The 13,465-nt window shown below is 39.6% G+C and overlaps 1 protein-coding gene across 4 annotated transcripts in view; it reads right to left on the reverse strand.

Moving 5' to 3' along the window:
* The window catches only part of Dennd5b (DENN domain containing 5B), a 141,354-nt gene that overhangs the window by 35,389 nt on the left and 92,500 nt on the right, over positions 1 to 13,465 (reverse strand). For all 4 annotated transcript variants that reach the window (XM_036180538.1, XM_036180537.1, XM_036180539.1 and 1 more), the window contains 4 exons: positions 11,397 to 11,490; positions 7,394 to 7,525; positions 5,477 to 5,629; positions 3,849 to 3,927 (listed from right to left, as the gene is read on the reverse strand). In XM_036180538.1, coding sequence (XP_036036431.1) covers positions 3,849 to 3,927; positions 5,477 to 5,629; positions 7,394 to 7,525; positions 11,397 to 11,490 — 458 coding nt within the window. The remainder of the gene's footprint in view (positions 1 to 3,848; positions 3,928 to 5,476; positions 5,630 to 7,393; positions 7,526 to 11,396; positions 11,491 to 13,465) is intronic.

Here is a 13,465-nt window from a genome sequence, read left to right on the forward strand (position 1 = left end):
TACTGCTCTTATAGAGGACCCCAAATTTGGTCCCATCACTCATGTTGGGCAGCCCACAACTACCTGTAGCTGTATCTTCAAGAGACTAGATGCCCTCTTCTGCCCTCCAAAGACATTTACACAAACACATAATCATGTAATTATATATATATATATTTTAAAGTTATGCTGGACAAGTGCTGGTGCCTGCCTTTAATCCCAGCACTTGGGGAGGCAGAGGTTATCAGGTATATGTAGATCTGAAGCCAACCAGATCGATATAGGTAGTTCCAGACCAGCCAGAGCCACATAGTGAGACTTTGTCTAAAAAAAAAGTTACATAGCTCATATTAATCTTTCTGAGATCACCAAAACAGTTTGTTTTTACATCATTAGCCCTACATCCATTTGGCAGTACATCAGAGATATAACTGCATGGACCTTTGATGCATTTTCATTTATCTTTCACTTTAGAATTTGCTGATTCTACCATCAACTGGTGGCCACTGGAGACATTTAGGGCTCTGATTTCTAACTGAACCACTCAACATTTGGCCATTGAAAACCACAAAAGCTGTGAGTTTTGCCCAGCAGCACCTGATTCTAACCTCTGAACATTCTCACACACCTTTTTGGGCATAAGAGTTGATTGCACCTATCTCATCTCAACTGAACTTGGCTTTCCAACATTTCACCCCATGAGCAGCTACTTCTTAGGAATTTATTCTCTTTTGAGACAAGGTCTTAATACATACCCCAGGGATGGCCTCAAACTCTTGACCCTCCTGCTCCACACCTTAATAAGTTTGGGGATTGCCACTATGCTCAGCTCTTCTTCTTTTTCTACCCAGGGTAAAACCCACTTACTAGCCTTCTAATTATGGTCAAGTGAAATTTAGATAAACTACTTCTATATGGTTTTTCATCCTTAATGGCTACAATTTCTGTTAGATACACAGACCAATGTACTTTTACTTTTTATATAGCAAAAAGGGAAGAAGAGATGGACATGAGAGATCTAAATTGGTATAAATATAGTTATAGCATAGGCCATTAGGACACTGACAAGCCTTTGAGAGGAGGTCCAGGCAATGCAGTATCAAATCCATATTCTTAGTTGTCTTATAAAATACATTTAAAATTAGTGTGTGGTTTTTTTTTTTTTTTTATGAGTAAACTCTGTAGGGTAGTGTTTCCTTGGGTAGAAGATAGTGAAGGAAAAAGAATCAGGAGTGAACAGAACACAAGGGTGTTCCTTTATTTTCCTTTTCCTTCTTTCATTTTATTTATTTTCAGTACTGAGGATTGAATTCAGTGTCTTACATTTGCTAGGTAAGCACCCTTCCACTGAGCTACATCCTCAACCTGCAATGTTTTTTTTTTTTTTTTTTTTTTTTTTAAAATTTATTTATTTATTATGTATCCCTTCAGGCCAGAAGAGGGCACCGGATCTCATTAAGGATGGTTGTGGCCACCATGCTGGGAATTGAACTCAGGACCTCTGGAAGAGCAGTTAGTGCTCTTAACCACTGAGCCATCTCTCCAGAACAACCTGCAATGTTTTATTTCTTAGGTTGGTGGTTAGCTTATGCATTTTTAAAATCTCTTTCACACACACACACACACACACACACACACACACACACACACTTCTATGGTCTCTAGGTGGAGGTCAAAAGATAATTTTGTGGCGTTGATTCTCTCCTATCATATGAATTCTGGGGATCAAACCTAGGTTTTTAGGGTTGGCAGAGGAACCTTTACTCACCAAGCCATATCACTGACTCTAACTTAGGGGTTCAAAACTGATTTTACATCTGGGTATGGTGGTGCATGCCTTTGATCCCAGCATTCTGGAGGCAGAGGCAGGGGAATCTCTGCAAGGTCAAAGCCAGCCTAGTCTAAATGTTGAGTTCCAGGTCAGCCAGAGCTACACAGTGAGATCATGTCTCAATGAAAAAACAAAAACAAAAACAAAAGAAACTACTTTTATTTCTGAATTTTTGAAAGAATTTATAATTTAAAGAATGGTTCCTAAATGGCTAGTTCACTATAAAATCTTTCCCTACCCCCTTTTCAGGTTTTTTTTTTTTTTTTTTTTTTTGATTAAGTTCTTACCATGTGGCTCAGATTGGCTCATATGACCCTCCTACCCCAGCTTGAGTACTGAGATTACAGCCAAAACACTTCATTTCTATTAACTTCAAACTGTTAATTCTACATTTTATGAGGTAAATGGTTATCTTACATAAAGAAAATCAAGCTCTGTGCTGTGGATATGACTCAATGGCTGATGCCTTGGGTTTGATCATCAGCACTGCCAAGAAAAAACAAATTCTTTGTGAAAAAAAATGAAATAGTTGTATTATTTAGCCTAAGGAATCCTAAATAATTCTGATTAGCAGAAGAATTATGATATCAATACCATGAGATATCTTCCATACATTGAAGACTCTGGTTCCTAAGCTGGGTGTGGTGATACATGCCTGTAGTCTCAGCTACACGTGGAATTAAGGTGGACCCTATACAAAGTTTGAGGCCAACCTGAGCACTGCAGTAAGACCCCATTTCAAAAAGAAGGAAACAAGCTAAGCAAAAGAATCTGACTCTTGGGGCTGGAGAGATGGCTCAGGGATTAGAAACACTGTCTGCTCTTCCAGAGGACCCAGGTTCAATCCCCAGCAGCCACAGAGCAGCTCACAACTGTCAGTGACTCCCATTTCAGGAGATCAGACACCTTCACACCAATGCACATAAAATACAAAGTTAAATAAATTATATAAAAAAGAATATGACCCTTAAATAGTCTTGGAGATAAATATGTAATTTTTCCTGAAAATTTATTTATGAATACAAGGCCCAGGACTTGATCCTGACATTATAAAATAGGAGAGATAGTGAGATAGAGTAGTAGATAAAGGCACCTGCCACCAAACCAAGCAGCCGGAGTTAAATTTCCAGTTCCCACAAAGTGGAAGAAGAGAACTGACTCCTGCAAGTTGTCATTTGGCCTCCACATATACATACCCACATACAAAAATAGCTAAGTAAATGTAACAGAAGATTAAGATTATTGCCAGGTGGTGATGGCACATGCCTTTAATCCTAGCACTCCGGAGAAAGAGGCTGGTGGATCTCTGAATTCAAGGCCAGCCTGTTCTACAGGACAGCCAAGGCTATACAGAGAGACCGTGTCTTGAAAGCAAACAAACAAACAAAAAAAGATATTAGTGATGGTCACAAAACTGTTCTATAATAATAACAACAACAACAACAACAACAACAACAGTGTATACCATACAATACTGGGAGAACAGACCTGTATAGTCCTTCACAATTAATTGTTTTTGTTCTTCTATATAAACATGATCACTTTGGATAGCTACTATCATTTTCTCTATCTTATAATAAGAAAGCAGAAGGTCAAGTGAGTTTTGTAGATTCATATCCTGTAATATTGCTCCTTTTATCCTGACAACATGGGTAAATTTTGGATAGAGACGAACCCATCTAAAATGATTCTCACTGGGCAGTGGTGGCACACTCCTTTAATCCTAGCACTTGGAAGGCAGAGCCAGGCAAATCTCTGTGAGTTTGAGGCCAGCCTGGGCTACAGAGTGAGATCTAGGAAAGGCGCAAAGCTACACAGAGAAACCCTGTCTCGAAAAACCAAAAAAAAAAAAAAAAAAATTCATCTCATTGTCTCATACTGCCAACTCTATCAAATCAATCTATGTCAAGCTAGGTGTGGTGATCGATGCCTATAGTCCTTGCACTTGGGAGATGAAGACAGGAAGACCAAGAGTACAAGGTGTAGCCCACCATAAATGAGACTTGAAGCAATTTATCTTACCCTGATACCTTCTTACCTGGTGAATCTGTGAGATGCTCTTGTTTCTCTTCTCTATCCTGAAACTGAATTAGATGTGACCACAAGGCAGACTTCCCCTGAAAGCACAAGACATATAAAATGTTCACTTTAAAGAAACAATTCATCTAAAAATAATTTCTCATCAAGATCCTTACTGAAACCCCTCTTGGATATCCCCATTGCCCCAAGTAACAGACCCTGCGGCCATTGTTCCACAGGACAGTCCCTTCACACATTCCAGCAGGTCACAGATGGGGTAGATGTTAGGGTAGGCTAATCTAAGGCCTAGAATGTGGGTCTGGGTGGTAGCTAAGCTGGTCAGTCTGGGCCATTGGGACCATCCTCCTCAGGCAAGAGGCAGGGCCAGCTCTCCTAGGCCCATGCCATACCTGTAGTGAAGGGTGGGCCCTCTTTCCCGAGTGTGGGGGCCAGATTTCCCAACACATGCAATTTTGTCCTTTCCTATTTGTCATGAAAGATTCTCAGACCACCTCCTGGTCATAGATTGATTATCTTTCTTTCTTTCCTTTTTTTTTTTTCTTTTTTTTTTTTTTTTTGAGATAGGCTCATTGTATAGGCCTGGCTGGTCTGGAACTCACTTTGCACATCAGCCTACTGCTGTGGGATGTTCTGTATGTCAAATGTATTGCTCTGATTGGTTAAAATAAATAAAGTGCTGATTGGCCAGTAGCCAGGCAGGTGGAACAAGGAGGAGGAGAATTCTGGGAAGTGAAGGCGGTGTGTGTGTGTGTGTGGGGGGGGGACGCTGCCAGCTGCCGCCATGACAAGGAGGATGTAAGGAAATGTAATGGTAAGCCAGGAGCCACGTGGCAAAGTATAGAATAATAGAAATGGGTTAATTTAAGATAGAAGAAGTAGATAACAAGAAGCCTGCCACGGTCATACAGTTTCTAAGCAATATAAGTTTCTGTGTGTTTACTTGGTTGGGTCTGAGCGTCAATGGGCCTGGTGGGTGAGAGAGATTTGTCCTGACTATGGGCCAGGCAGGAAAACTCGAACTACAGCCTACCCCACCTCTCTCGGCCTCCCAAGTGCTGAGATCATAGGTGCATGCCACTACATCTAACCCAGATTATGTCTCTTTTGCTGGAAATGAACGGCCTGTGATATGTATCTAATTATCTTGCGGGATCTTTTTCTTATTAAATATCTCATTCATGTGTGGAAGTTAGAAGACAACTTTCAGGAGTGTGTTTTCCTTCTACTAGGTAGGTTCCAGAGATCAAAGTCAGATTGTCAGGCTTGGTGCTAAGCAATCTTGCCAGCCTCAACCTTGCCTTCTTTTTTTTTTTTGGTTTTTTGAGACAAGGTTTCTCTGTGTAACCTTGGCTGGCCTGGGGCTAGCTCTGTAGACCAGGCTGCCTGCCTCTGCCTCCCGAGTGCTGGGATTAAGGGTGTGCACCACCACCACCTGTCCTTTTTTCATTTTTTTTTTTTTATGATAAGGTCTCATTATGCAGATCAGGCTGGCTTCAAACTCACAGAGATCCATCTGCTTCTGCTTCCTGAGTGCAGGGTTTAAAGGTGTGTGCCATCTTGAACAGTCCCTTGATGTGAATAAGTCCCTTAATCAGACATGCCACCAGAACTTCTTGAGTTAGTTACCTGCTTGACCTGTAATCCATGGCTCCATATCCTCTCCAGCAGGTCACAGAGGCTGGCGATCAAAGTATTCTCTTCCAAGCCAGTGATGTTTGCTTCTCCATGGCCCAGTTCCACTGCTTCATGTCCCATCTTCTCTACCAGCATGCGTTTTGTCTAAAAACATTATGACTGGTCATAAATTACCACAGCAGTGAAACTCAAAACCAAGGAATCAATTACTAGCTTAGGAGATCCAGCTTCCTTTCATTACAATTCTAATTGCAGATTTTCAGTCACCATGGAGAAAATATCTTAATGTGGTGGTCAGCTGGTTGGCATAATACCTTAAGTATTTTACTATTATGTCAGAGAAATGTTAGGACACCAATGAAACAATAAAATAATGTTTGTAAGGCATCATAAGGTTGAAAAAAAACACACATACAATTTCAATTATTAACTTCTGTAACAGAATTATCCTAGAACTTCTGAAATTGCCTTGAATCTAGAAAATGCACTTTCTGACACTAGAATCTCATTCTGTCACTACAAGTTGACCTTCACTGACTCTAGCATCTTGATGAACTAAAGCTTTCTGCACTTAAGCCAAAACCATAACCAAAATCAGCAGCTCTAGGTTCTTTCTTTTTCCTTCCTTCCGTCCTCCCTCCCTCCCTTTCTTACTTCCTCCCTCCCTCCCCTCCCTTCCTTTCTTTCTGTTGAGAACTTCCTAGTTTGTGAGTGAACTAGGATTCTCCCCTTTCCCCCTTTTTCTTCTTTGCTCACAAGAATGTATCAGATATTGAAAACCAGTTTCAGGTAAATAAATTCGCATCAACCTTAGCTAGTCTTGCACATGTGAGAAAGCATACAGCTCCTCTAGGTAGTACCTTGTCTAATTACCTGTATATACTGATATTAAAAACAGTGCTTTTATTGAATATGCTCACAAGTTACTTTAAAAAGCTGAGGTTTTTCATTTATATGGCTACCTCATATAAAAGCAATTCTGTGAGAGAAGAATTATATTTAATATTCACTGACCTATAACATAGTTAAGATATTTTCCCTAAAGCACATGTGGTAATGTGTATGAGCACAAGCAAGGTTTTATACAGGTATATATGTTGCTTTTCAAATGAGAGAGTAACATTCTTTATATAACTTATGAGTGGCTTAACATCATGCTGAAGAAGAAAACAATAGCTAAGGGCTGGGGAGATAGTTTGTGAGTAAAAGTGCTTGTCATACAAGCCTGACCACCAGAGTTAGGATCCTGGGAACCCATGCAAAAACTGGATAAGATGGCACACACCTCCAATCTTAATGCTACTATTCTAAGATTTGGGATGAAGCTCATGGGGCTATTATTTCAAACAGCCATAGTAAACAACAAACAAGAAAGATCCTGCCTCAAAATAAGTTGGATGGTAAGGATTTCCACGTGTGCCTACACACACACACACACACACACACACACTCCATATACCATACAATAGTTAAAAAGATGAGAAAAACTATGGAAGGCTCCCATGTCATTGATACTGTGGGCCATGGAGACTTCATGGAGATTCATGACTTCAGTGAGGAGCATATCAGGTCTATGTTACAAGAAAGTTTCTTTTGAAGCCTGGATAGGTGGCTCAGTGGTTAAGAGCAATGGCTGTTTTTGCAGAGGACCTGGGTTTGATTCCCAGCACCCATATGGTAGCTCACAACCATCTGTAACACCAATCCCAGAGGATCTGGATCTGATGACCTCTTGGCCTTCATGGGCACTGTCCACATGTAGCACACAGACATACATACAGGCAAAACACTCATAAAAAAAATAAAATAGTAAACTTTCTTTTCAGAGAAGCTACAGGCACAAATGAGGTTGACTGATCTCATCTTAGATAACTATGAATGCACACTGTCTGGCAGCAGTATACGTACCTTCATTCTGCATTCTTTTAGTAGGCCTTCTACAAATTTCCAGTTAGTTTGCGCAATCACAGCAGGTGAGAGATCTGACAGTTTTGGTTGCCTCATGTTTTTTCCTAAGCTTCGTGCCTCTTGCATATATTTCTAAAAATTAGGGAGTATTTTAAATGTGTAAACATCATACATTCTTTTCTACTTAAAACTTACATAAACAAATACAACAAGCAAGATGTAAAAAAGGCCTTAAGTGTGTGAGTATAACAGCAATTAAGATTTTGGTGCTCTTGATAGAAGACAGAAGACATGTGTACTCGTCCTGAAACCAGTTAACTCTTGTGAAAAGGAGAGTAATAGAAACATTAATAAGTTGAAATTCACACAATACCAGGAGTTTCATTGAGTTTAGTCTTTTTAATGACACCACCAAAATTATGATTAGTTAGAATCTCAAGTTAAGAAAACAAAAACAAAAACAAAAACATTTAGGTGTCTAGTTTAGTCTAAGGTTCCACAGAAAAGGAGTGGTTCTCAGGTCGCTGGCCTCCTCTGTTCCACTCCTCTCAACAGAGACTTCAAATCCCTCAATCACCTGGGCATTGCTCTCCAGCCAAATCCTTGGCTCTAATTAACTTTTAATAGTACCAGAATTGTGTTGTAACTAATTTTTATGACCTCAATGATATCAGCGAATGTCTAATGTTGCTGCATATCACTGCATGATACATGCTGTATAGTTCACAGAAAAGACTGAAAAGCATGTTGTGCTCCAAACATAGGGTCTGGGGATGAGGTGAGTGGAAAGACTCTACTGAGATATTTGCATAAAACCTTCCCTTGACTTGTTCTATAATCCCTAGTTTTATTCCCTGAATCCTCTGTTGACTTTAGGGTAACACACACACACACCAAACCAAAACAAAACAAAAAACCCCAAACAAACAAACAAACAAACAAAACCAAAAGAGAAAAAAAAACCCCAAAATTCCAATGTTCTTGAACTTGTTTAGTCAATTTCCATAACCATGCATAGGATTTGCAATCAATCCTGAGCACCACATAAACCATGTTTGGTGGTGCACACCTATCATCTGGGCACTCAGAAGGCTAAGGCAGGAAGATCAAGAGTTCCAAGTCACCTATGTTTACACAGCAAGTTTGAGGTAGGCTGGGCTACTCAAGACCACATCCTAAAATAGCAACAATAAGTAAGCAAACCAACAACCCCTCATGAGCCTTGTTAGTGCAGAACTATGTTCTCTGTGCTTGTATGATGCCTGAAAACTTCATCTAGACATTTGCATTAAGATTACAAGGCAGAATTTCCAAAAGATCCAATGTCTTAAGACTACATTTTGAAGAACCATATAGTAAAACTATCACTTTGTTGTGGGAGATGGCATGCTAGTGAATTGACATATTCACAGCATAGATGTAAATCTATCCTTATTATCCCCCCCACCCCCCCCAGTCAGGGTTTCTCTGTGTAGTTTTGGTGTCTGTCTTAGAACTTGCTCTGTAGACCAGGCTGGCCTGGAACTCACAGAGATCCGCCTGGCTCTGCCTCCCAAGTGCTGGAATTAAAGGCATGTGCCACCACCGCCCGGCGATCCTTATTATATTAAGGGGAGAATTTGATACTATAAAATGAGATGTCTAAAATCCTTTGCATTCTTTAAATGTAAGAGAAATTGTTTCCCTTTGGAAGAAAATAAACCTGCTAAAGTGTCTGAAAGTTCTGATTAAGGATCAAGTGATTAGTTTCTCTCAATGTTCATGACAAAAGGTAACATTAAAAAATACTGCTTTTTCTCAGTCTAATAATTTTAAGGAACCACTAAAAAAGCAAATGAATTCTCCATGTAACAGTTTCTTCACACTTATATGTACTTTTCTGCTTTAAATATTATTCAAAGAAAAAAGGGGAAATTGAGAATGAGAAAACTGTTATCAAGTAAGGGCATTACATGCAGCAGTGGTATAGAAACACACTAAAGTCAATTTTCAAGTAAGTAAATGCAGGAGACAAAAGCAGTCTCATAAAAGTCAATCTGAGCTACAAGGCAGCATCTATGTTAGAATTGTATTTTCATTTCCTATTTTTAAAAATAATTTATTTTTATTTTTATTTTATGTGCATTGGTGTTTTGTCTGCATGTATGTCTGCATGAGGGTCCCCTGGAACTGGAGTTACAGATAGTTGTGAGCTGCCATGTGGGTACTGGGAATTGAACCCAGGTCCTCTGGAAGAGCAGTCAGTGGTCTTAACTGCTAAGCCATCTCTCCAGCCACTTATTTCCTATTGTTATTTGGGGACAAAATAAAAGTTAAATATAAAGATTGGTAAAAATAAATTTTTAATGTTTAAAGAGCTTTCCAACTGGGTATGATATAGTTCAGTTGTAGAGTACTTGACTAGCACGTACAAAACCCTGGTTTGATCCCCAGCACCATATAAAAACTGGGTGTGGTGGAGTTGGAGAGATGGCTCAGTGGTGCTTAGTGTGTACTGATTTTGCAGAGGACTTGAGTTCACTTTACAGCACCCACACCAGGTAGCTCAGTTAACTCCAGCTCTAGGAGTATGTGATATCTCTGGTCTATAACAGGGAGTCAAGTATATATAGTGAGGTCCTGCCTCATAAAACCACCACCACATGTTAAATAACGTTAAATTATTATTATTATTAAAAAAACAAACTGGGTATAGTGGTGCATGTCATTTTTGTTGTTGTTGTTGTTGTTTTTCATGCCATGCTGGCTTCTAACTCACAGAGATCTGCCTGGCTCTGCCTCCCAAGTGCTGGGATTAAAGATGTGCATCACCGCCACCCAGTGGGAGGGGGGATCAGATGTTCAAGATCATCCTTAAATACATGCCAGTTTAGGGCAGGCTAGAATACATGAGCCCCTGTCTCAAAAACAAAAGTAAACAGAGGTGATTGTCTTGCAGAACCTCAGTTTGGTTCCTGGCATACACTTCAGGGAGTTCACAACCATCTGTAACTCCAGGACTTCTGTAGCACGCACGCACACCCAATGACTCAGGATTTGAATGTCAATCTTACTGCTAACAGCATAGAATTACTTGTGTGAGTACATTCCAGCACAAATAGGCAGCAAACACAAGAAGCAGCAGAGAGTAAAACATGCTACATGCACTCATGTATGGGCTATTCAAGAAACACCAAAGACAAGATTCAGGAACACCTTGTGAAGCACTTTCAAGGCAAAGGACATACCAGGCAGCACTCAGAGAAGGACTTTTTAGGAAGCCGTGCAGGAGGAGTTGGGCCCTGCTCCCACTCCCAGAATGCCATGGAGTTCTGACAGACCAAAAGTCCCCCGGAAGGCTAAGATGATGGCGATGTTTCAATGACAGAAAAGTAGAAAAAGGAAAACAGAAGCAAAACCTGCATGCATATGATAAGACCACAGCAAGGGGGTAGTGAAGGCAAGGCACCAAACAAGAAAGGCTCAGCTCAGAAGAATAAAAGTATTCTATTTCTACACACGTGAGCTTATAAAACAGTCAGCAACATTTTTGTTTGCATTTTTCTTTTGATCACAAGAAATAAAATATAATTATTCAAACATAATTTGAATTTTATTTTCAATGAATACATAAAAAGCGTATAGATCCTAATCTAAAGACAGCTCTGGCACTTCTAAAACATGGTGTCAGCAAGCCAGACAAAGAATATGTTAATATATCTTTACTTACTAAGCTTAAATTATATTTGAAACTTAGATATATGTCTATCTCAGTGTTTCTCCGTTCAGGAGACCTACTGAACAAAAATTTACCCTAAATAAAGCTTCTATTAGATTTACTACACAGAAATAAAGTCCTATTTTGGATGAACAAAAGGACAAAGCTGGAAAAATGTTTTCTGCTACACTTCAGTATAAAAATAATATTTTAAAATAAGATGAACTGTTTTTAAAAGAACTTGAAAGATCATGAATACTGACAGCCCCTGGGTGAGTTCTGTGATCTCTGCATTGGACCACATACCTCCCGTAAGTCATTGTCCAGTCCAACGTGTTCAGAATGTTGACGTAGCCGTTCTTTCCGGCGCTGTGCTGTGGCACTGCGACTCACCCAGCGACTGGAAAATAAATATACCCAAGAAAACATAGATTAAGAAAACTAACCAAATTTATTTTCTTAAAGACAGAAAGAATGGGCTGGGCAGTGGAGCCTCATGCCTGTAATCTGAGTGCAGATCTCTGAGCTAGAGGCCAGCCTGGTCTGCAGAGTGAGTTCCAAGACAGCCAGGACTACATAAAGAAATTGGGTATTGGGTCTTGAAAAAAAAACAAAAACACCAGCCTCCTCCAAAACAACTACAAAAAACCAAAGCAACAACAACAACAACAACCCAGAAAGCATGAACCATTCCGCACAAAAGGCGGGCAGCAGCCATTTTCTTCTTCCCTTGTTTTCAGTTTGGAGTCTTGCTGCACGTCTGGCCTTGAAATCACCATCCTCCTGTCTTCTGTGCCACCATACTCAATTCTTTCAATCAATTCTTTTCAAAATATGTTTAAAGTTACAATTTTAGATACCATTTAATTTACCCATCCCAAACACTCAATTTAATGGGTTTTGGATATTTACAACTATCACTACAATTAGTAATTTTTAAAAATTGAGATTAGGGACTGGAGAGATAGGCCAGCAATTGAGAGCCCTTACTGCTCTGACAGAGAACCTCAGTTTGGTTTCAGCACCCATATTGGGTGGCTTACAACCATTTGTAGCTAGCTTTCAAGGATCTGATGCCCTCTTTCTGCCTCCATGAGTATTCACAGTCACTTGGCATATACTCACACAGACACAGATGGACACAAACATTTTTTAAAACTAAATTGAGATTTTAAAAGAGGGATGCTAAATGTTAGATACACATACACATAATAAATATAATTACAAGTCAGATTTTTTTTTTTTTTTTTTTTTTTTTTAAGACATGGTCTGTGTAGCTCTGGCTGTCCTGGAATTCACTATGTAGACAAGGCTAGTCTTGAATTCCGATATCCTCCTGTCTCCCCAATGCTGAAATTAAAAGTGTGTACCATCACACCTGGCATCAAGTCAGATCTTAACTCAAGCTGATCCTTGATTATATCAGATGTATGCAAGTCTCCCTGATATGTTCCAAGTAAATATTATAGGTAAGTATTTTTAGCAAAAAGAATATTCTCAAAGTCCATAATTTATAACAAATTCATTGTAGTGTTCCAAAAGAATAATTTTTTTAATTTTCCACTTAAAAATATTAATTTTTAATTATTCATGTGTCTGTGTGTAGGTATGTGCCTGTGAATGTGCCTGGTCTAAGATCCTCTGGAGCTGGAGTTACAGGGGGTTATGAGCTAAGCTGGGTCCTCTGCAAGAGCAATATATGCTCTTGAACACTGAACCATCTCTCCAGGCTTGACTGTCAACCTTTTAAAGTGATACCTTTCTAAACCTAAGGCTCTTTTGTGTCAGTGAGCTAGGATATGATTACTCTGTACTTTAAAATTGTATGATTGTATTTCTATGAAATGGTAGCCTATATTATAAGATGTTTTATGAAAAACTTTAAACTTTTATTTCATGTGCATGAGTGTTTTGCCTGTATGTATGTCTGTGTGAGAATATTGGATCCTTTGGAACTGGAGTTACAGACAGCTGTGAGCTGCCATGTAGATGCTGGGAATTAAATCTGAGTCCTCTGGAAGAGCAGCCAGTGCTCTTAATGGCTGAGCCATCTGTCTAGTTCCAACCTCAGAACTCTGAAACATTCCATCTAATGTGCTAATGCCCACCTCCTGGTACATTAACTTTTCCACACTACCTCTTCTGCTGCTTTTTCCTTCAGTTCTAGCCTAAGACCCAAGGGAAATCATACAAAGTACTCCAAAAGCAATGCCCTTTCCTCTATAATGATTCTTTCCCTTCCAACCTTGCTCAACAGAGCCCCAAACCCTGGGAATACTGTCCTTGATTCCTTGGTCTCATGCCATACCAAGACCTGCTTTCCTTTATGACATGAATATCTCCATAAGCCCTTTATCAACTGTCTTATTCTCAAC

The sequence above is a fragment of the Onychomys torridus genome, chromosome 3 (assembly GCF_903995425.1).
Source record: "Onychomys torridus chromosome 3, mOncTor1.1, whole genome shotgun sequence".
Classification (NCBI taxonomy): Eukaryota; Metazoa; Chordata; class Mammalia; order Rodentia; family Cricetidae; genus Onychomys; species Onychomys torridus.